This window comes from Gracilinanus agilis, chromosome 4 (assembly GCF_016433145.1).
Source record: "Gracilinanus agilis isolate LMUSP501 chromosome 4, AgileGrace, whole genome shotgun sequence".
Classification (NCBI taxonomy): domain Eukaryota; kingdom Metazoa; phylum Chordata; class Mammalia; order Didelphimorphia; family Didelphidae; genus Gracilinanus; species Gracilinanus agilis.
This window is the reverse complement of record NC_058133.1, coordinates 206,319,700-206,342,526: the sequence shown is the minus strand read 5'-3', so window position 1 is coordinate 206,342,526 and position 22,827 is coordinate 206,319,700. Positions and strand designations below refer to the sequence as shown.

General features: G+C 35.7%; 1 protein-coding gene across 2 annotated transcripts in view; it reads right to left on the bottom strand.

Annotated features, from left to right (window-relative positions):
• Window positions 1-22,827, bottom strand: part of DDX42 (DEAD-box helicase 42) — a 46,925-nt gene that overhangs the window by 13,398 nt on the left and 10,700 nt on the right. Inside the window, exons 2-10 of one of the 2 annotated variants that reach the window (XM_044673937.1) lie at window positions 22,281-22,517; window positions 20,396-20,546; window positions 9,880-9,941; window positions 7,927-7,963; window positions 6,888-7,037; window positions 5,286-5,390; window positions 4,829-4,948; window positions 2,674-2,850; window positions 1,860-1,988 (exon numbers count right to left, since the gene is read on the bottom strand). In XM_044673937.1, the coding sequence (XP_044529872.1) occupies window positions 1,860-1,988; window positions 2,674-2,850; window positions 4,829-4,948; window positions 5,286-5,390; window positions 6,888-7,037; window positions 7,927-7,963; window positions 9,880-9,941; window positions 20,396-20,546; window positions 22,281-22,501 (1,152 nt within the window). In that variant the 5' untranslated portion in view covers window positions 22,502-22,517. Of the gene's footprint in view, window positions 1-1,859; window positions 1,989-2,673; window positions 2,851-4,828; window positions 4,949-5,285; window positions 5,391-6,887; window positions 7,038-7,926; window positions 7,964-9,879; window positions 9,944-20,395; window positions 20,547-22,280; window positions 22,518-22,827 lie in introns of those variants that run through there. The other variant, XM_044673938.1, reaches the window with a different exon arrangement.

Sequence of the window (22,827 nt, the reverse complement as noted above, 5' to 3'; positions counted from 1 at the left end):
GGGATAAAATGACTTGCCCAGGGTCACATAGCCAGGAAGTGTCAGAGGCTAGATTTGAACCTAAGCTCTCCCGAGTCCAGGCCTGACTCTATCCCTTGAACAACTTAGCTGCCTCTCCTTCCGTCGTGCCAAGCTCAGTCTCTCTTCCCCATATACTGCTCTTATATTAGGGGGTTTTGACTATACATACTTACGTTCACTCAAATACTCTAGCCCCACAATCTATAGTCCCTATACCTCTCCACCTCAGTTACACAAAGATAATCAGATCCATAACCATGTCATCACCTATAAGTGTCTCACTTCCATTCTTGAATTCCAGCTTTCCTTTTGCCTTATCACCCCTCACCTGGTTCTCTATCTTCATCATGATCTCCATTTGCTCCACTTCTCAGTTCCTTTCCAGACCATTAACCCAGCACTGACCACACTCTTCTCTCTTGTCATCCTGGCCCCTTGGTGAATCAACTTAACTCTTTACTACTCTCCACCCATCCTGGATTCCCTCTCTTAGATACCACCTTGTCAAGCAATAACCTGCAGGTTTTGATATTATTCATCACCCTTTCCTTCTGGATAGGTTCTCATCTCTATAGGGTTTTTGTGATGCTGCTCTCTCTTTGTTCTCCTTCCAACTTCTCAGTATCCTCTGCCAGTTCTTTATTCACATCGCCCCACTCTCTAATCATAGATAATTCTCAAGGCTCTGACCTGGGTCCCTTTCTCTTTTCACTCTATATATCTCAATTAGTGATCTCAACAAACTTACACTGATTCAATTATCTCTATGAAGAAGATTCCCAGATCTAGTTTCCCTTGAATTAGATACTCACTTACACATCTCAAACTGGATGTCCTGTAGGCCTCTCAAATTAAATACATTCAGAACAAAATTAATCATCTTTTCCCCTCAAAAAAGCCTTTCCCTTTTCTGGACATTCCTATTACTTTGAAGGGCCTACATATCTTCCAAATCACCCAGACCGATACATAATGTTTGCCATTATCTTTTTTTAAAAAAAAAACTCTTACCTTCCATCTTGGAATCAACACTATGTATTGGTTCCAACGCAAAAGATGGTAAGGGCTAGGCAATGGGGGTTAAGTGACTTGCCCAAGGTCAACCAGCTAGGAGGTGTCTTGAGGCCAGACCTCCTGTCTCTAGGCCTGGCTCTCATTCTATCTTTTTAACACATCTTACACATCAGTTCTCTCTACTCATGTAGCTAAGTGCAGAATTTCACCACCTGCCTGGATTATTGCATTAACTTTCTAACTGATCTCCCTCCTTCAGGTCTTACCACTCCAAATCATCCTTTACTCAAGGGGATTTTCTTTTTTATTCTAAAGCATAGATCTGATCATGTCCCATTCCTGCTCAAGGAACTCTAGTGGCTCCCTCTGGCCCCAGGCTGAAATACAAACTCTCTTACTAGATTTAAAGCCTTAGGAAACCTAGCCCTTTTCTCCTTCCTATACCTCATTAAGCTCTAGGATCCAGTTATACTGGTCCTACTTATTTGAACATATAATGCCCCATATCTCTATTCTCTGTGCTTCTGGCTGTCTCTCATGCTTGAAAGCTCTAATTCTTTAGCTCTACTCCCTGGCTTCTTTTAAGACTCTACTCAACCGCTACATTCTGTAGGAGGTCTGAGTCCTTCAAGCCTCCAAGTGTTCAGATTAATTTTTACATATTCTGTATATAGTCTGTATGCACCTAAATATTTATATGTTTTCTTCCTTTTTTGCCCAAATTTGTATTCCTAGCACTTGCACATGCTAAGGGGTTAATAAATACTTGCTGACTACTCAGGATGGAACAATGTCTAACAACCAGAAAACTGAGACATACTCACTGGAGTACAAACAACAATCTCAGCCCCTTCTTGAAGGGCTTTGGCCTGCTCCCACATGCTTCCTCCTCCATAGACAGCCACAGATCGAAGATTGTAGGCTTTGCCAAACCGCTTGCATTCTGCATGAATCTGTTAATGACATGGAGATAAACAGGGAAATTAATACTTAGCCCCACAAAGAAATAAGAGTAATTTTGGGAAAGCTCACTTATTCAGAAAGTCAGAGTAACAGAAAAAATTATTTTAAAAGTTTTTGAGTGTGACAATAACAGTTGACAATTACAAAGCCCTTTAAGGTTTATAAGGCACTTTACATACATTTTCTCATTTGATCATTACAATCTTATCAATGAGTTACAACAGAACATTATCACCCTCATTTTACAGATGAGGAAACTCAAGATCAGAGAGAGATAAAGACTTGCCTGTGGTCATACATCTAGCAATAGTCAGAAACTCATGACTCTTATTTACTCCAAGTTTAACACTCCTTTCATTATACCTGTGGATAGCATTTATTTAAAACTTGCAACTGTCATTTTTCCTGAAATGTAAACTGACAACTAGATTTGGATTGAAAGCATGTTAATAGGCTACCTAAAATCTTTCATTAAAAGTGAAGTCTCCTCACTCATCTTACCTCAACACTAAATTTTCACTGATCATAAAATAATTGAGGAAATATAGGAAAAAATGTAACTAATTTTCATAATAATGCTTCTCAGGAAGAATTTGATTTAATTAAAAAGAAAAAAGAATAATGTTTCATAGGCAGTTGGTATTTCAGGCCAGTCCTCAAGAACATCTTCCTTACCTGCTGACAAAGCTCCCTGGTAGGGCACACAATTACTGCAATTGGTCCATCTCCTGGATCCAATTCCTTTTGATCCATGATATGAATCAGCATGGGCCAGATAAAAGCTGCAGTTTTTCCACTACCTGTTTTGGCAATGCCAATCATGTCTCTCCCACTAAGTGCCACTGGAACACCCTAAAAAAAAAAATCGACACCTCAATTCCAAAGCTATAATTAAGGAGATCTAGTAATGGAACAATGACCTCTGCATTCATGATGAACAAAAAAAGAACATTTGCACTACACACATGCTAGACTAAAATTTCTATATCATTCTTAGAGTAATAAAGAGAAAGACTATAACTTCCTTAATGTCAATTGTCACTAAGACACTTACCAGACAGAACATAAATGTATTCGTTTTCCAGAACTGAAAAAAAATATACTTAATGCGACTCCTAACTGACAAAAACATTCAACGGCAGCTGGGTAGCTCAGTGGATTGAGAGCCAAGGCCTAGAGATGGGAGGTCCTAGGTTCAAATCCAGCCTCAGACACTTCCCAGCTGTGTGACCCTGGGCAAGTCACTTGGCCCCCATTGCCCACCTTTACCACTCTTCCACCTAGGAGCCAATACATAGAAGTTTAAGGGTTTAAAAAAAAATATTCAAACCCTTTAATCCGCAAATCCCAATGATAGCATTTACTCCAGGGTCAAGGACAAAAAAAAAAATAGTCCAACAGATACCAACATATTTAACATGATACTTTTTCTAGTGGTAAAAACTTGTAGTTGTAGAGGAATGGATATACGAATATTGGTAAATGAGTGGGATGGAATATTATTGTGCCTTAAGAAATAGTAACTATAAAGAATACAGGAAGCTTAGGAAGCTTTAAATTAGCTGATGTAAAGTGAACTAAAAAGAACCAAGAAAACAATGTACATCAATTTAAATGAAAAGAATGAAAAAATTGGAATTGAACTCTGTATAAGTACACTCTAGCTTGACCCTAAAGAAGAGATATAAGGATGCCCCTTCCTCCTTTATGCATATGGAACACTGCACACTGTTTAGATATGGATGAACAGTTGGTTAGTCTTGCTGAATTGCTTTCCCCCATCAGGTGACTGACAAACATTCGGGGGTCCCAGAGGGATGAGGAGAATGAGATGTGGGGAGAAGGATGACACACATCAGGAGGGCCAATGAAGCTGGCAGGAATCAGAGGCAAAGTTTATTGATCACAGCTAGTATTTTATAAAGAAAGTGACATAGGTTAAGGGATTAGTAGGTAGGCTTTTTACATTGGACAATGGTTAGTAACGATTTACAATCTTAATACAATGACTTAGTTTACTTACTTCACTGAAGCTTAGACAGAGTTTTCTACAGGATAATAATTCAATATGTCAATGTGTAACCATCTAACAAAGTTTCTCATAGAATTCTTGCACCAGTGATTTCTTAGAAAAACATCTAGTATTTGGAAAAGAATTGGTTTAAGTTCTGGGGGTGGGAGAAAGAGCAAGGGGGAGCTACACGTCTGACTACTAAGTTATGGCTATGATTTTACTGGGGCCTAGTCTCACTACTGACGGCTACATCCCCCCCCCCCCCTTTATTTTTACTATTTTTAAAATAAGGAATAGCTCTCTAGTTATGGGAAGAGGGATATGCTAGATAATGAAGATATAGAAATAAAAGATATTTTTAAAATAAGTTTCCACTTCCCCTAGGTAAACCACACTATCTTCATTCATATATAAACAACTCTTATTGAGAAAAAACTGCTTTTTAGTGACGAAATAAAACAGATGCAGTGAATTCCAACACTTGTGGCATCATCTAAGCAAGCTAAAAAAAACCCTCTAGATTGTATGTTAATATAATCTGTGCTGCTTTCTTCATACTAACAGGACTTTTTGTTTAAAGCTGTTCATTAGTTGTGAGGGAGTATGGCTCTGCTTTCCAAAAGATGTTAAGACACCCAGGACTTTATAGTCGATGAGATATGTGTATATTTTATAAAAGCTATAGAACTATGATGAAGATATGCTCATGCAGTTTCCATTTTCTGAATAAATCTAAACAACATTGTTTACTGCTTTATTTGCTTTGATGTGGACATTCCTTTCAACCTACTTTTCTTTCATCTTTAAACAGCTCACCTGACATTGGATTGGAGTAGGCTGTGTGTACTCAGATTTCCGAATCTGATGCATAAGTTGCTCATCAAATCCAAAGTGAGCAAAACTACTTCCTGGTCTGGGTGGAGCAGCACCAGAGACCTAAAAATCAGAAATGACAAGTTTACTAGCATTTTGATGACAATTAACTTAAGAGTTTAATAGATTTTTATCTATAGTTATCATGTGACCTCAACCATAGCAAATTCTGTTCTATCAAATATTTTGTATGAAAAACTCCTGCAATGAAAATTTAAATATGTTTAAAAAAATTATTTTTGCAAAGATTTAATTCCTCTCCCCAAAGTTTGTTATTTATCTTTTAAATTGTCCACAGACAATAAAATCAGGATGTATGACACCTCAGAAATTAAATTAGTATTTTAAATGAGAGGAGCAAGCATTATTTCAAAAGTACTAGATTTAATTGTTCTCTTACCCGAAGATTGAGTTTATGTCGGAGATCTATCACCTGCTGTGGGGTAAGGCTAGTTATCTCTTCATGCTCATTGTAGAAATTTTTTTCAAATGGTGGGTAGTCAATCTGTGGGTCCAATTATTCAAAGTTAGTTAGAATTTAAGAATCAGAATTATTTTGCAAGTTTCATTTTTAATGCAAAGCACTATGATTTTGGAAAAACATTCACAACAGGATCTTGATGCTTCAGTACTTCAACTGTGATTTCACCAAGTTGAAATCTCTCCAACAGATTGTAAGCTATTTACTTTAGATACCTTTATAACTGATAATAGCCTCCTCCACAAAAAAATTTGTTTTAATTTCTTAGTGACTAACTTTTGGGAAATCTCTCCCATCTCTAAAAACTGAACCAGTCCAGACCCTTGCTTATTGTAGAACCTATATGTGAATCTTTTCCAATTTATTGAGACTTTTCAAATACTTATTACTTCTCTCAGGTTCCATGAGTTTTACTGGATAAAAATTCATCATCTAATGCATGACATTTTTAGACAGGAATAAAGTGGAATTTGTTTTGTTTGACTATATGTTGTTACAATGGTTTTGTTTTTCTTTATTTTTCAATGGAGGAGAAGAGAGGAAAAAAGAAATATTTAATTAAAGGCTTTTAAAAATAAATGTCCAGAATAGGGGAGGATAATGGTTCTGAGATAATTCTCCTTGACAGGCCATTATTATGTTCAATTGTGAAAACCATGTTCTTAAAAAGACTGATAAATTCAAAGAAGGCAACCAGAAAGGCAAGAAAAATAGAGAACATGTCATACAAGGATGATGTGAAGGAACTAGGGATGTTTAGCCTTACAAGAAGACTTTAGACTTAAGATAAATGACAGTCGTTTGTAAACAGGGTAAATCAAAGAGCAAAAGATAGCAGCAGAAAGAGGCAAATTTGAGGCTTATCATAAAGCAAATATTTCCAACAATCAGAACTATTACAAAATGGCTGCTTCAGGAGGTAATAAATTTTTCCTTCACTGAATGGCTTTAAGCAGAATGCCTACTTATTGAGGACATTCTAAAGGAGATACTCGTCAGGTACACTGGACTAGAGGTCCCTTCTAGATATGATTCTGAGAATTCAGGCTTCACATTCAAGTTATAAACATATACAAATTACAAGTTACAAACATTGGTAGAAGGCATTAGGGTAGGATGTCCATTTTACAGATGAAAATATTAAGGCTCAGAGAGGTGATTTGCTCATAGTCACAAAATAGAAAAGCCTGGGTCCACAAACAATTCTTGCACTTGACTGTGAATGTTTGTTTTCTTCTTTTCCCAGCTCTTGTATGAAATAGCAAAATAGGGACTTAGAGCAAAATACGATTTGGCTACAAAGACTTGATCTAAAATCATCACTAGCAAGTACTCTAATACAACAGATTCCAAAGTTTGGAATTTTTGACCTGACAACTTGGAAAAAGTAGCAAAATTCCAGTAAGTATTTTTATTACATTATCAGACTACAAGGAGAGAGACCCAGATGAGCCACCATTAGAAGAAGAGCCCAGGTATATACCTGAAGATAAAAGAACCTCAAAAGCAACACTATCATACCTCTGAATGGTCAATGGGAGGAAGAGGATCAATGACTTTTTTGGAGGGTGCAATGGGATTTCCATCACTGTCATATTCCAGGTTATCTTCTTCCTCTTCCTGAACCATACCAGCAGTAGGGTTTTCTGCCATGTATCGAAAATAAGCTTCCTGCAGGAAAACACAAAAGTAAAATCATACCCCAATACAGGAGAGAACAATTATTTTCTTGCTCCAGTAATTTGTGTATACAGTATATCAGATGGTCGCTCACTTTTACACACCTATCATGTAGGACAAGATGTTCACTAGTGATGATTCTTCTAGTATCAATAATCAGAAAGTCCAGAGGAAGGACAATCAAGGGAAATGAGCAAAACAGCTATAATGTTCAGTTAGTATCACAAAATAACATGGTTTTAAAAAGAAGATAATGACTCAGAAATGGAGTCCCACAGCCTGGCTTCCTAAGTTGTGTTCTACACCTACTGTCCTTGAGGTTGTAGAACACACACTGTAATCCCACCAAGTTTGGAAGCTCTCCCAAAATAAAGATGCCACAAACCTGGAAAGGGCTACTGCTCATTTCTGGTCCCTCCACACCATCCCAAAACTGAGGAGTGAAAAACTAGCACTACAAGGTCAGTATATTTAGCAACCCATTTTGATAGACAAGAAACCACAACAGACCCTCCAGAAAAGGCATTATGTGAGAAGCTGCTAGCGGCATACAGAGTCCACACTACACTGTTAAATCAAACATCTTGATTTACCAAAATGGACACTAATTTTGGATTTAAATATTCAAACCATAAAAACTCATTCTTTAAAAATGTTACATCAAAGTTTCCTTATTCAACATGGTAGAAAGCCATGTAAATTTTTATATTACTCCTTTGCTATACATTTAGAAATGTAGCAAGTTAGGTAAAACTATTTTCTGCTGAATGTCAGAAATGGCTGAGTCTTTATTTCAATGAAGTTAAGCTCTGGTTTATCCCTAGTATAGACTTTTGGGGGGGGTAAAAATAAAAGATAAAAATACTGCATAGGAACTCACTTGGTCATCTTCCTCTTCAATGTCATCTCGAATACCCCTGGAAAAACAAGCGGAGAAACAAACTTCCCTGCAAATGTTCCACATACCCAGCTCCAAACTTATAGCAGATTTAGTGTTGAGTTCCACTCAGTATTGGAAGACTCGACACTAACGGTAACAAGCAACAATTAAAATACTGTAAAGTATTACGTGCATATTCACTGAGAAAGTGTGTGCTTCTTTCTAATAGGATGGCTTGTAATTCCTATAAGCATATATTACTGACAAGGGTCTAAGGAGAGTAGAAACTTTCTGGAGACACATGAGGAAGCACCTAGCCTTACCAGCCCCATGCAACACAGCCCAGCACCGTCATCAGGATTTCCCATGCAGATATAACTAGAATTTATATAAATAAAAGCCTACTGACATTTGTGATTTCCAAAGGCATCAAGCTTTTACATATCCTTGTATATCATGACGACAATACAACTTTCTTAATACCCCAAATTTCTGGATCTTATAATGAAAGAACTTGGTAAAGCCAAATATCCACTAGAGTCAAGCTGAGTGAAGGTCTTCAGCCAAAACCAGTCACTATAGGGAACAGAGAAGCTTAAAACTACATTAGTTCCCCTGTTATTTCAGTGCTTGACACCACTAAGAAGCAATTCATATGATGCCAAGGAGCATTCTATTCTGGTGAGAAGTATTCATGATCTCAGTCCAACACTCAAGAGTTACGAACAGTATGACTACTCAGCACCCCACCTTACTCTCTGGGCAGACTTCCTGCATTGGCAAATTCCTATATTAACAAGGAGCAACACCAAACAGCATAGAGCAGCCAGGAGAAAACTAAATCTCCATAAGGCTTGAATGAAGGCCTGATACGCTGAGGACTAAACTAGGCAAAAAGATAGGAAATAGTACACGTGGATATCAGTTGTGCCTGTTGGTCAAAATCTTTCCAAGATTGTGGATGTGTGGGGCTATTCTTCCCCACTTTTGGAGGTGGAAGTTCAGAATGAAATATGGTAAGAATTCTCTTTCCCAGAAAAGAAAGCATTTCAAGTACTAAAATTGCTAAGACATATCACGTCAAAATCGAATTGTCTGGGGGGAGGGGGAGACACAACTAGGAGGCTCAGTGGATAGAGCCAGGCCTAGAGATAGGAGGTCCTAGGTTCAAATCTGGCCCCAGACACTTCCCAGCTGTGTGACCCTGGGCAAGTCACTTGACCCCCATTGCCTAGCCCTTACTGTTCTTCTAGTTTGGAACCAATACATGTATTGATTCTATGTCAGAAAGCAAGGGATTATAAATAAATATAATTGTCATTTGTTCTGAAGAATATAGAGCATTTTGTGAATGTAATCATTCACCAGTTACTCTGTAACTAAGGGTGGGTGTTAATCTCCATCTATTGATAATGGTACCAAGTACAAGAATGATTTTTTAAAAAAGAATCTAGACTGAAACAAAAGAAAGCTGAGTCCAAATCTACGACATGATACTTTTCTAGCATTTAATTCAATGTGGTACCCCCCTATATTTGTGGGGAAAAAAAAAACAAAAAACACTGAAGTCCTTATTTTGCAACTAAATTATTTTTAGCCCCAGTTGGAAAAACTCTGCAGATGCTCAAGCTCTGGAATAAGATCACTAATTTGGAGCAGGAAAAAATGTTAAAAGTCATTTAGTCCAATCCTTGCATTTTGTGGATGAGGAAACTGAGATTGTGACAGAAGGGAGGGTTTGAACCTGGCTCCTCTGACTCAAAAAGCTCGTGCTCTTTCCACTATAGCATGATGCCTCTCTTCTGCTGCATAAGACAGATTCTTTAGTATGCTAAAGCCAAGCCAAAACATTTTTGATGATTTTGTTATTAATTCTATGAGTTTAGAAAAGAGTTTTGCAATATTGCAACATTTATTTCATGTAACCTTTGTGAAATGAGGAAAGCAACTTACTTCACATTTTTTCTTTCCTTGTCTTTTTCTTCAAGTCTCTTCATGTCTCGAGCAGCTTGATCCTAATGGAACAACAAAAACTACAACATATAAAAAAACAGCAATAAGGGTCCTTACAAGCACAGAATGTAAAAGATGAAAGGGGCATTTTGGTCCATCTAATTCAGTCATTTCATTTTACTCTGTACAAACACCAAGCCCAGATCAGAGATAAAAATTCCTCCAAGTTCCAAAGGAAGTAAGACTCTTGCCACTGGAAGCATTACTTCTGGGTTTGGTTACAAGCTGTCAATTGATCTAATTTTTGAAAAATGAGAGCATTTTAAAAATTTGTTTTGTCTTTACTACATGAAAGTAGGACCCAGGGAAAGAACAAGTTGCTTAGTTATTGCCCCATTACAGTTTATGTACTAACAAAAGCTAATTAAGAATAATGCTTCACTGCATTTTGAAAATAATTCTCTTAAAGGTCTAACCAATCTTCCTGACCCCAAATTCTAAAAGGACTCATTGCCTAATGAAATGTGATCAGTATGACCTTTTCTTAATACGAAACTAAAAAAATTTAACTGACATGTACAAAACAAAAAAATAGCTACTGGATCACTGAATTGAACAGCTACTCAAGATTTTGAGAATGTATCATTCCCCAATTTATGAAAGCCTGATTTATATGCACCACTCACATGAAAGGTTGACCCAAAGAGTGCAGAACTACCTTCTTTCCTTGACAAAAGAACTGCACTTCCCCTTCTCCTATGGATGTGTAGGATGGAGCCCATGAAGTGGGCAAAGAAGGGGAAAACTTGCTCTACAGTTGATTTTTCTACATTTTAACAATGGCTCTCCCCACACACATTCTTATTTTAGCTCTTCTACCATCACTTCCAATCCCTGGTTGCAGTTGCTGCAGGATCTACAAGGCCAACTTTCTTACCCTGCACAGCAATAGCTAGTAGTGATGACAATTTTGCAAGACATATACTACCTTGTTTATTGCTTTTCTTTTTTTGGTCTAATAATCAATTTTTAAAAATTTCTCATGAGAAATGCTTATCTTTAAATCACAAATATCGAGTTATCTAAAAAATGAATTATAAAATTAATATACCTGGAAGTACCTGGGTAGTTCAGTAGTTTGAGAGCCAGGCTTAGAGACAGGAAGTCCTAAATTAAAATCTGGTCTCAGACACTTCCTAGCTGTGTGACCCTGGGCAAGTCACTTAATCCCCATTGTCTAGTCCTTACCACTCTTCTGCCTTGGAACCAATGCATAGTATTGATTCTAATGTGGAAGGTTACAGTTTAAAAAAAAAAAAAAGAATATTCTCTGGTCAATTTTTAAACATTTACAATAACGGTTTCTTCAGTTCTATTCCCCAAAGCCTACCAAACCCAAAATCAAACCCATGAAAATAGTTTCAGGTGGAGATACTTTATGTTAAATGCTTTTCCCTAAGGGATCTACAATAGCAACTTGTTGAGATATATCAACCACTTTTTCCCCCCCTTTGGGAGAACAACAAGGGGAGGATTGTGATAAAAGTCTTATTTATTAAAAGAAACAATCCAAATGGAAAGGTAATAAAATATATCAGATCCAACATGAGAAACTCAAGCACTTGGCACAGTGCCTGACACATGGCAAGTGCTTAATAAATGTTGGGGGGTTGGGGTTTAAACCCTTACCTTCCATCTTTAAATCAATACTGTGTATTGGTTCCAAGGCAGGAGAGTGGTAAGGGCTAGACAATGGGGGTTAAGTGACTTGCCCACAGTCACACAGCTAGGAGGTGTCTGAGGCCAGATTTGGACCTAGGATCTCTCATCTTTAGGCCTGGTTCTCAATCCACTGAGCCACCCAGCTTCCCCTTTAATAAATGTTTATTGATGGATTCACTTTCCCTTTCTCCACTGCTCAGAGACAAATGAGATGAATGAAAGAAATGGAAAAGGTAAAGTAGGATATATTACAACCTCAAACATATATCCTGCTATCTTTCTACAACAGAAACAAACTCACTAATAATAGACAGATATTGGAAAAATAGTTTGGGGAAAATAGCTGTGTTTGACACTTTAAGTTACTCATTTAGAAAATTGGATCCCTTTGTTTATGATGCGGGTTAGAGTTAACAAAGCATGTTTTGCTAGAAAGTTTCTAATACCCAAATGCTTCAGGGGCAGCGATGGGGATTTGGGGTAGGGTGAAAAGATCGTTCACTGGGAGACTGAGAAGAAAACTGCTTTTATTTCTAAAGGATGATTCATTCATCATGTTAGGTATATCCTATGTCCAATGGGGAAGAAGGAACAAGGATAAATAAAATATGGTACCTTCCCACAAGGACATTACTATCGAGTAAGGCAGCTAAAAGAGAGTAAGTCAGCTAAAAGTACGTACTGAACTATTAAAAGGCAGTATGTAATGAGGACCAAAAAAACAAAGTCAAAGTGTTATAAGTGGTAAGAAAGGTAAGAAAGCCCTTAAGGCTTGGGGAACCAGGGAAGGCTTTTTGGAGCTGGTGATAGGCCTTGAAGATGAGGTGGGGAAGGTAGTACAAACATAGGAAACAAAGTGTAAAATCAAAGAGGGGACCAAAAGTTGTTTTTAAGGAACAATGAAGGTTCTAATTTATCTGAAATATGGGATATATGAGTATTGGGAAATAAAGTTGGAATAAGATGAAGTCAAATGATGAAGACATTAAATGACAGGCTAAGGAGTCTGGACTTTATTCAGCAGGAAGTAAACTAACTCCTCTCGAGCAGGAAAGTAACGTAATCATAATTGTGCTTTAGGAAGATGAATCTAGTGGCTATGAATAATCAGAACTTGAATGGAGATGGGAATAGAAATGGCAATTTGGTTGAGAGGTTACTTCATTATGAGAATGAAGAAATAGAGGATGTTCAATTTGGAAAAGGAAAGACTCAAGGGGGCACAAGATGCTATTTTTAAGTAATTGAAGGACTATCTTGTAGAATTAAGATAGCTGATCAGTCATTTGGCCATGTCTGACTCTTCGTGACCCCACAGACCATACTATTCAAGGGGTTTTCTTGGCAAAGATACTAGAGTGGTTTGCCATTTTCTCCTCTAGTGGATTAAGGCAAACAGTTTAAATAACTTGTCCAAGGTCAACAAGTATCTAAAGTTTTGAACTCAGGTCTTCTTGACTCCAGGCCTGGCATTCTACCCTAGCTGCTAAAGCGCCAAGTGGCACAGTGGAATACAACTGGAGAAAGAAATGGCAAACTACTCTAGTACCATTGCTAAGAAAACTCTAAATGGGATCACTGAACACCACCACCACCACCACCACCACCACCACCACCAACCACCACCACCACCACCACCACCACCAACAACAACAACAACAAAACTACTTCAATAGTCCAAGCAAGAAGCAATGTAAAGGATCATATAATCAACAAAATTTTGGAACTATTTTCTAAAAAACTCTGATTCAAAAAGCTCAGAAAAAAAAGGAATCTTTTGACAGGAATAAAATAAAATTGAGTCCTCATGAGATAAAGTTAGTAGCTTCTAATAAATATAGGTTATAAAGCCAGGGCATTTCCTTCTCTCCTAATATCTGACAATTCTAAAAATGCTAGTGATTTCGGCAAGCTAAGTGAAAAATATTAAAGGCATCAATATTAGTAATGAGTATAAAATCATTTAGATTTTATACTATTTATTTTATACTATCTATTTAGAGATGACATGAAGGTTTACTTTTATACTATCTATTTAGAGATGACATGAAGGTTTACTTTGGAAAATGCAAAGGATCAACAAGCTAAGACAATAATCAGCTCCAGAAAAACAGTAAGCTACAAAATAAATCCACAAACATTGTCCACATTTATATATAGCATTAACAGTTTAAAAGGGAAGAACCATTAAAATAGCTTCAATTTTTATTGATAGCCACACTCTCTGTCATGGCAAAAAATTAGAAAATGAGGGATGCCCTTCGATTGGTGAATGGCTCAACAAATTGTGGTATCTGTTGGTGATGGAATACTATTGTGCTAAAAGGAATAATCAACTGGAGGAATTCCATGTGAACTGGAACGACCTCCAGGAATTGATGCAGAGTGAAAGGAGCAGAACCAGGAGAACCTTATACACAGAGACAGATACACCATGGCAAAATCGAATGTAATGGACTTCTCTACTAGCAGCAATGCAATGATCCAAGACATTTCTGAGGGACCTATCAGAAAGAATGCTATCCACATCCAGAGAGAGAACTGTGGGAATAAAAACACAAGAAAAATAACTGCTTGATCACATGGGTCGGATGAGGATATGATTGGGGATGTAGACTCTAAATGATCACTCTATTGCAAATATTAATATGAAAATAGGTCTTGATCAATGATATATGTAAAATCCAGTTGAACTGCTTATTGGCTACAAGAGGGGGTAATGAGGAAAGAAGGGAAAGAATGTGAATCATGTAACAATGGAAAATTTTTCTTAATTAATCAATTAAAAAAAAGAAATTCCAGATATAAAAAAAAACACTTCAATTTTTTGTTGCTGTTTTTAATAAAGGGGAAAATTTAGAAATATAAAAAAAATTTCACTAAATTTTTAAAAAATCTACAAAATGCATAAAATACCTAGGAATCAATTTACCAAAGCAAACTCAGCTATTATATAAACAATTACAAAACACTCTTTTAAAAATAATTACATAATTGAAGGAATATTAAATGCTTATTATTGGGCCACACAAATATAATGAAAAAGGTTAGAATGATGTGAATTAAGTTAAGAGGTTTAGTACTAAACTAATTAATAGAGTCAGACAAAATCATAACAAAACTGATTTGGAGGAAGTTCAGGACTAGAATTTCAATGGAAAAATGCTAAGCAATTGATCAGGCAATAACACATTTAGATCTCAATTATATTATAAAGCAATAATCATTGAAACTCTTTGCCATTGTTTAAAAAATAGAAAAATAGATTGGTGGAAGACATTAGCTAGGAATTGAAAATAACTGAACAAAAACAGTCTCTTGACAAGCATATATTAAGAACTTATTAAGTGCTAAGCACTGTGCTAAGAGATAGAATTAGAAAATCAAAAACACAGTCTCTGCTCTCAAGCAGTTCACATTCTAATGAAGAAGACAATATGCCTAAATAAAAAAATAAAAAAGATATATGCAAAGTAAAAGAAGGCTAATCTCAGAGAGAAGTTATAAGCAGCTGAGTGTGGGATAAAAGGAAGAACCTGAAATGGCCTCCTACAAAAGGTAAGATCTGAGACAACTTTTGAAGGGAACTAGGAAAGGGGGAGTGTAGTGCATTCCAAGTAAGAGAGATATCCAGAGCAAGGCATGTAATCAGGATAGATGGAGTGCCATGTGAGAAGAACAGCAAGAAGGCAGCTGCTAGATCAAAGGGTAAAAATGCAAGAAGACTAGAAAGATAGGAAGGGGCAAGGCTATCCAATAAACCTGATTACATATACTACTTGGGAAAGCCTCCCTATATGTGATAAGAAAAAAATGGATAATTGGAAATCAGTTTGGCAAAACAAAGAAAAAAGTTTTCAACCAGTATCTTAAACAATGCTTCACAATTAGTTCCGATTAAACAATCAGTTTAAATATAAAAGGTCACATTTTAAAAACTGGAGGAAAATAAACAGAAACATTTTTTACAACTATGGCTGGCAGGAGAATTCTTAAACAAAAAAGGCACACGGAGATCTCTTTTACAAAAGATAAAACAGTCGATTTTCATAATATGACTTAAAATTAATGCAGCTAGGATAAGGGTAAGCATCTTTGGCAATTTATATTTTTGTAAATACTCATCCATATCACCTAGATTGCTATACTTATTGCCCTTTAATTGGGCAAAATAGTTTTTAATGATTGCCTTAATTTCCTCTTCATTAGAGGTGAAGTCTCCCGTTTCATCTTTGATACTGTTAATTTGGTTTTCTTCTTTCCTTTTTTTAAAATTAGATTTACCAGTACTTTGTCAATTTTATCTGTTTTTTTTTTTCAATATAGCAGCTTCTAGTCTCATTTATTAATTCAATAGTTCTTTTACTTGTGATTTTATGAATTTCCTCTTTGATTTTTAGTATTTCTAATTTAGTTTTCATCTGGGGATTTTTAATTTGTTCATTTTCTAGTTTTTTAAGTTGCATGCCCAATTCATTAACTTCTGCCCTCCCTAATTTGTTAATATATGCACTCAAGTGATATAAATTTTCCCCTTAGAACTGTTTTGGCTGCATCCCATAGGTTTGGGTAAGAAGTCTCATCATTGTCATTGTCTTCAATTAAATTACTGTTTCTATGATTTGTTCTTTAACTTATTTTGGAGAATCATATTAATTTCCAATTAGTTTTTGTTTTGCCTCTCCATGTATCCTTGCTAATAACTATTTTTATTGCATTATGATCTGATAAGGTTGCATTTATTAGTTCTGCTTTTTTGCATTTGTTTGCCATGTTTCTATGCCCTAGTACATGGTCAATCTTTGTGAATGTACCATGTGCAGCTGAAAAGGTGCATTCCTTTTTGTCCCTATTTATTTTTCTCTATATATCTATTAACTCTAATTTTTCTAGGACTTGACTCACCTCTTATCTCTTTCTTATTTATTTTTTGGTTTAATTTATCTAGATTTGATAGGGGAAGGTTGAGATCAACCACTAGTATAGTTTTGCTATCTATTTTGTCCTTGAGCTCCGCTAGCTTCTCCTTTAGAAACCTGGATGCTATACCATTTGGTGCATACATGCTGAGTACTGATATTTCTCCATTGTTTATACTGCCTTTTATCAGGATGTAATTACCTTCCCTACCTCTTTTAACCAAACCTATTTTTACTTTGGCTTTGTCAGAAATCATGATTGCAACTCCTGCCTTCTTTTTCTGAGTTGAAGCCCAATAGATTTTGCTCCAGCCCCTCATTTTTACTCTATGTATGTTGGCCTGACTCATGTGTGTTTCTTGTAGACAATATATGGTGGGAAAGCATCTTTGGGAAAATTAAAACATTAACATCTAATATATCTAATGAGAGTTTGAAGTCCTTTTGTTAGAAAACTAAAATATAAGAATGAAAGTCATTCCATATTGAATAAGTGGTCAAAAGATATGAATACACAGTTCTTGAAAGAACTGAAAACTATAAATGTGCTTTATATAAATGATTCTCCAAAATTTATTAATTTAAAAAGAAATGCAAAGTAAAATTAAGTTATCTTATAGTTAGAAGCATGTTACTTACAGATGACAAAACAGTCAATGTTGGAAGGGCTTCAGGAACAGGGAAAGGGATATACAATAAGCATAATTATGATCTGCTTTAGCAATTTTGGAATTATGCTAAAAATTTCATACCCTTTAAACCTGGTGATCTTTGGTTGTTTTGACACATGCTCAAGGATTACAGAGCAAGAAAAGAAAGGCTCCATACACAGCAAAATATTCAAAGCAGCACTTTTTTAATGATAGCAAAGAACATAGGAGAATGGCTAAATGTCTATTACTATTAGAAATAAAACTAATGTAGACAAGATGAGAAAGAAAGCACTAGGTTAGGAAAACAATTTTAGAAATGGTTTCTTGGATAGAAGTCTCGTATCTAAAACACATAGAGAACTTTGTCAAATATATAAGAATATAAGCCACTGATAAATGATAAATAATAAACTGATAAATGGTAAAAAGATATGAACAGTTTTTAGATGAAGAAATCAGAGCTATTTATAACTATATAAAAAACATGCTCTAAATCACTATTGATTAGAGAAATGAAAAGCAAAATAACTGAGATAAATCACACATATCGGATTGGCTAAAATGATAAAAGGGCAAACTGACAAATTTTGGGAGGGATATGGAAATATGAAGACACTAATACATTGTTGTTTGGACTGTGAGCTGATCCAACCATTCTGGAGAGCAATCAAGAATTATACTCAAAGAGTTATAAAACTGTGACTACCTTTTGACTCAGCAATATTACTATTTTCTAAGACGATCAAAGAAAAAGGAAAAGAAACTACATATTCTAAAATATTTATAGCAGCTCTTTTTAAACTGGAAACTGAAGGAATGCCCATTCATTGGGGAATGGCTGAACAAGTTGTGGTATGTGGAATACTATTGTGCCATAAGAAATGACAAGATGATCACACACACACACACACTATGGAAAGACTTATATGAAGTGAAGCAAGTGAAGTAAGCAGAATTTGGAGAATCCTGTACACAGTAAAAATGTATGATGATCAACTGTGAATGACTTAACTATTATGAAGAGGGCGCAAGGATTCAGGACCTCTCCAAAGGATTCATGAAGAAAAAAGATAAGAAGGTGCAGATGGAATGTGGACTGAAACATACCATTCTTCATTTTATTTCCTTCATTAATTTTTCTCTAGTGTAAGCAATATGTGTCTTGTTTCACAACATGACGAATAAGTATTTTAATTTATGTACAACCTATATCATATCACCTATCTTTTCCTGAGGGAGGAGTGGAAGGGAGAAAACAGACTGCAAAATGTCAGAAAACAAACATTAAAAGTTGTATCAATATGCAATCTGGAAAAATACATTTAAAAAACTAACGAATATGAATAATTTAGAGATGAGAAGATTTATGTGAACTGATACAGTTAAAAAATTAGGAGAACTATATAGACAACTACAATAACAATGTAAATGGAAAGAATAAAGTAAATTGAATGCTATGTAATTATGATGACCAAGATTTGACCTGGAGAAAAGTTACAAAAATGTATCTCCCTCACTTCATATAAGTGGGGAATTAGAAGGGTAGAATACTGCAATTACTTTCATATGCAGTGAACAGGTTGGGTTTGCTTTGCTGAAATGCCTTTTCCTACCCTTTCAGAATCTTTCTTACAAGATAAGCCTCACTGGGTACAGGGAAGGAAGGGTATATTCAGAAATGAATGTCAAACAGAAAATATAAGGTAGCAAACAACTAAAAACTTTTTTTTTAAACGCATACCTTCTGTCTTAGAATCCATACTGTGTATTTGTTCCAAGGCAGAAGAGTGGTAAGGGCTAGGCTTGCCCAGGATCACACAGCTAGGAAATGTCTGAAGCCAGATTTGAACCCAGGACCTCCAATCTTTAGGCCTGGCTTTCAAATCTACTGAGCCAGCCAGCTGCCCCCTAAAAACTATTTTCTTAAGAAAATAATGTGTATCTCAATTTCAGTAGTAGAAATGGAAAAGGAAAGAAAAATGAAAAAGTAGTTGAGAAAGATACTGATAAAGAACAGGGAAAAAAATGATGAAAGAAAAGAGAGAGAAAAAAATCAAAGATAATTCCAAGCTGAGGTGACATGGAGAATGTATCATTACCAAAAACAAGGAAGTAAAAAGGAATTGGTTGGGCATTGGGGGGAGATATGCAAAAGACAACATGACAAGTTCAGTTTTAGACAAGCTGAATTTCAGGTGCTAGCATTCAGATGAGAATCTATAAACTGGTAGTTAGAAATTTTATATGGCCAGTGCCAGAGCAAAGTAGAAGTCTAGAAGAATACATTTATATTACCTTCTTTAATTCGGTTAGTATCTTGGAAATCATCTAGCCAAATCATAAACTTTAAGATGAAGAGATCAAAATCTAAAATATATTAAGTAACTGGAGTAGGGGCACATAGCTTGTTAGTTGCAAATTAATAAATAGAATTTAAGTATATCAACGCCTAGTCTTTTTCCTTTTCAACTACATAAGGCAGAGAACACTACAGGGTGATAGTGGAAGCCATTTCAAGTGGGCATGATCACTATGAGAAAAGAAAAACACAGTCAAAGGCATATTCTTAAGGATAATCCATACTTAAAAGAGTACATAAAGAAAAAAGAAACCAGTTAAGATAGAAAAGAACTAGGACAGTATATGTCAGGAAAGATGGATTTCAAGAGAAAGGATTAAAAAAAACAAAACAAAACAAAAAAAAAAACAAAAAAACTCTTACCTTCTGCCTTGGTCAATACTATTGGCTCCAAGGCAGAAGAGTGGTAGGGGTAGGCAATGGGGGTTAAGTGACTTGCCCAGGGTCACACAGCTGGGAAGTGTCTGAGGCCACATTTGAACCTAGGACCTCCCATCTCTAGGCCTGGCTCTCTATCCACTGAGCCACCCAGCTCCCCCAACAAGAGAAAGGATTGAAAAAATACTCGGTAAAAATCCAAATATCTTTCAAACAGAATAATTTTTTAAAGTTATGCATTTTTCTTATCATATTCACTTTTATTTTATTTTATAGTTATCTATTGGGTTCCAGTTCTTCTGTCATATATCAGTGCTAAAAAAAATTATAATCAAGGTACCCAAGAATCTATAAGGTCAGAGCAAGATGTTCTTATTTAGTAGTTAGTAAACATAATTATGACTAGGATTGATATAGTAAGAGTAATACTTTGTTTTGTTTCCAGTAATAGCATAGTCTAATGACAGATATATAAAGAGCCTTGCCTCTACTTCAGCCATGAATGCTTCCAGGGGATCATCATCACTGTCAGAGTCTGCTGACTTGGAATGGAATTGCTGGCGGGTAGGTGAATTTTCAGCAGGAATGTAAGGCAAATCAACATTGCTAGAGTCTTCTTCTTCATCTTCAAAATAACTTAAAATTAAAAGCAATAGGTAAAATAATAGGAAGATAAAGAATGATTAATGATTTCTAATATTTAAATTCTTTATCTATTCCCCCACTCCAGCTACCTGAAGTCAGGTACCATTACAATAAACTTCAAAGGACGGTCCACATTTTTTTTTTTTTAACCCTTGTACTTCGGTGTATTGTCTCATAGGTGGAAGATTGGTAAGGGTGGGCAATCGGGGTCAAGTGACTTGCCCAGGGTCACACAGCTGGGAAGTGGCTGAGGCCGGGTTTGAACCTAGGACCTCCTGTCTCTAGGCCTGACTCTCACTCCACTGAGCTACCCAGCTGCCCCCTCCACATTTTTTTTTGATAGAATTTTGAAATGTGTAATTCAGAGATTTTCATTGTAATGTTCCCCAATGAGTATTTCTAAGGCCCACCCGAGGATCTAGATATTTCAAACAATATTGAAAATACAAAATTCCTGTACTTAAAAGAACAGGATCATTCTCTTATTAGTTCACTATAATCAGATCTAACCTATGAAAGTATGAGTGAACAGTAGACTGATTCCCTCCCTCCATATGAACCTATCTACACAAATCTTGTGTTTTCTAATTAAATAATAAAAATCCCTCATACTTATATAGTGCTTTACAATTTTCAAACCACTCTGGAATAAGTTTTCCTTCTAAAGACTCTAAAACTAATGCTCAGATGTGCTGAAGCTATAGGTACCAATCTTGAGCATGGTACATGTAGCATTCCATTCTTACACTGAAACTATAGCAAATATTAATCATATAGTAAGCTATACAAGAGATAAAAACTTTTGGGCAAAACCTTTAAAACCCAGTCAATTTTGGGGTAAACATTAATAAATTCAGGTAGTATTTCATAAGAGAAGGGATTTATCCCCATAAATATCCTTAGAAAGAATCTGCTGAAAACCTCTAACAGAGTCCAATATCATCACTTATCATACTATTTAAATATGCTTTAGGTATAAAATACCAAGAGTAGCTTTTCTCCCTAACAAATATAAGTTCATGAAGATTTCAATAAGCTTTGTACAAACAATACTGTTTTAGAACTTGAGAACTGAATTTGTTTAAATGGCTTTAGAGTATATCATTAAAAAATTAGTAAACATTTAATGTTTTTAAAAAAATTGAAGTGAATTAAAATGCATTTTGATATAGAAAGGTGCCTTTTAAGACAATTAGCATTACAATGTTAAGTTGGGAATCACTTGCATGAGAATCATTTCTCAAACATAAAATAGTAGGGGTTACATTCTATGGAAAATAGAATTCTAGGCACAGCACCCTAAAAATCCATTAGAAAAGTACGTTTTAAAATCATTAGTCATACACACTATTGGACAATTATTGGCAAAGAGTCTCTTTTCACCTCTCCAATTAGGAGTTTGGTTTCTAAAAATAGGTGTGTTAGGTATGGAGACAAATTATATTAGTTTGTACCAGTACTGGCAATGGTTTGCATTTGCAATGTAATTTATGTACTATCAATATAAGTCATCCTGGTACAGAATGGAAAACATCTAATAATAAATTGTCAGATTTTATAGTTCTCAAAATTTATATCCCCCTATGAAAGAGGGAGAAAGCCAAAAAATTTAAAAGGCCAAAATTTCCTTTAGTAAACAAAAAGTTTCTTTGCTTCTATTTTTAGAAAAAAAGATGTAGGGATACATATAACTCATGCAAAATTACTACAAAGCCAAAAACTTACGCATTTTCTTCATCAAAATTTGCTCGCTTAGATCCAATTTTATAGAAAGAAGGGAGCTGCGGTGGAGCTGACTTTCCAAACCCTGCTGAAGAGCTGGTTGCCCCAAAGGCACTATGAGACTGTTGCGGGAGCTTCGGTTCTTCCTTTTTTCCAGCAGCAATGGCAAATCCACCAAACCCAAATCCCCTCTTGGTGCCAGGGCCACCTTTGTTCCAATTCATGATGTAGACAATTTACCTGTCAGGATCATGGTATATTAAGTTACTTATAGAAACTGATAAATTCACAATGAACAACTCTGTTTCACCTATATATCTACCTTTACCTATATATAATACCCGCTTTTCAATTCTTGAAAATATCATCTCAATAGCTTGATGAGACCAATTCAACAAGTTATTTGTGGGTCATGGAACAGGATAAGAGGAATGAGGTTGAGATCAGGAAGGTTATAGATAGACTCAAGGCCTCTTGCTGATCAGTGACAAAGTTTATTGATTTCAGGAAGGTACTTCTAGGGTTGAATTAAGCAGAGGGATTAGATCAC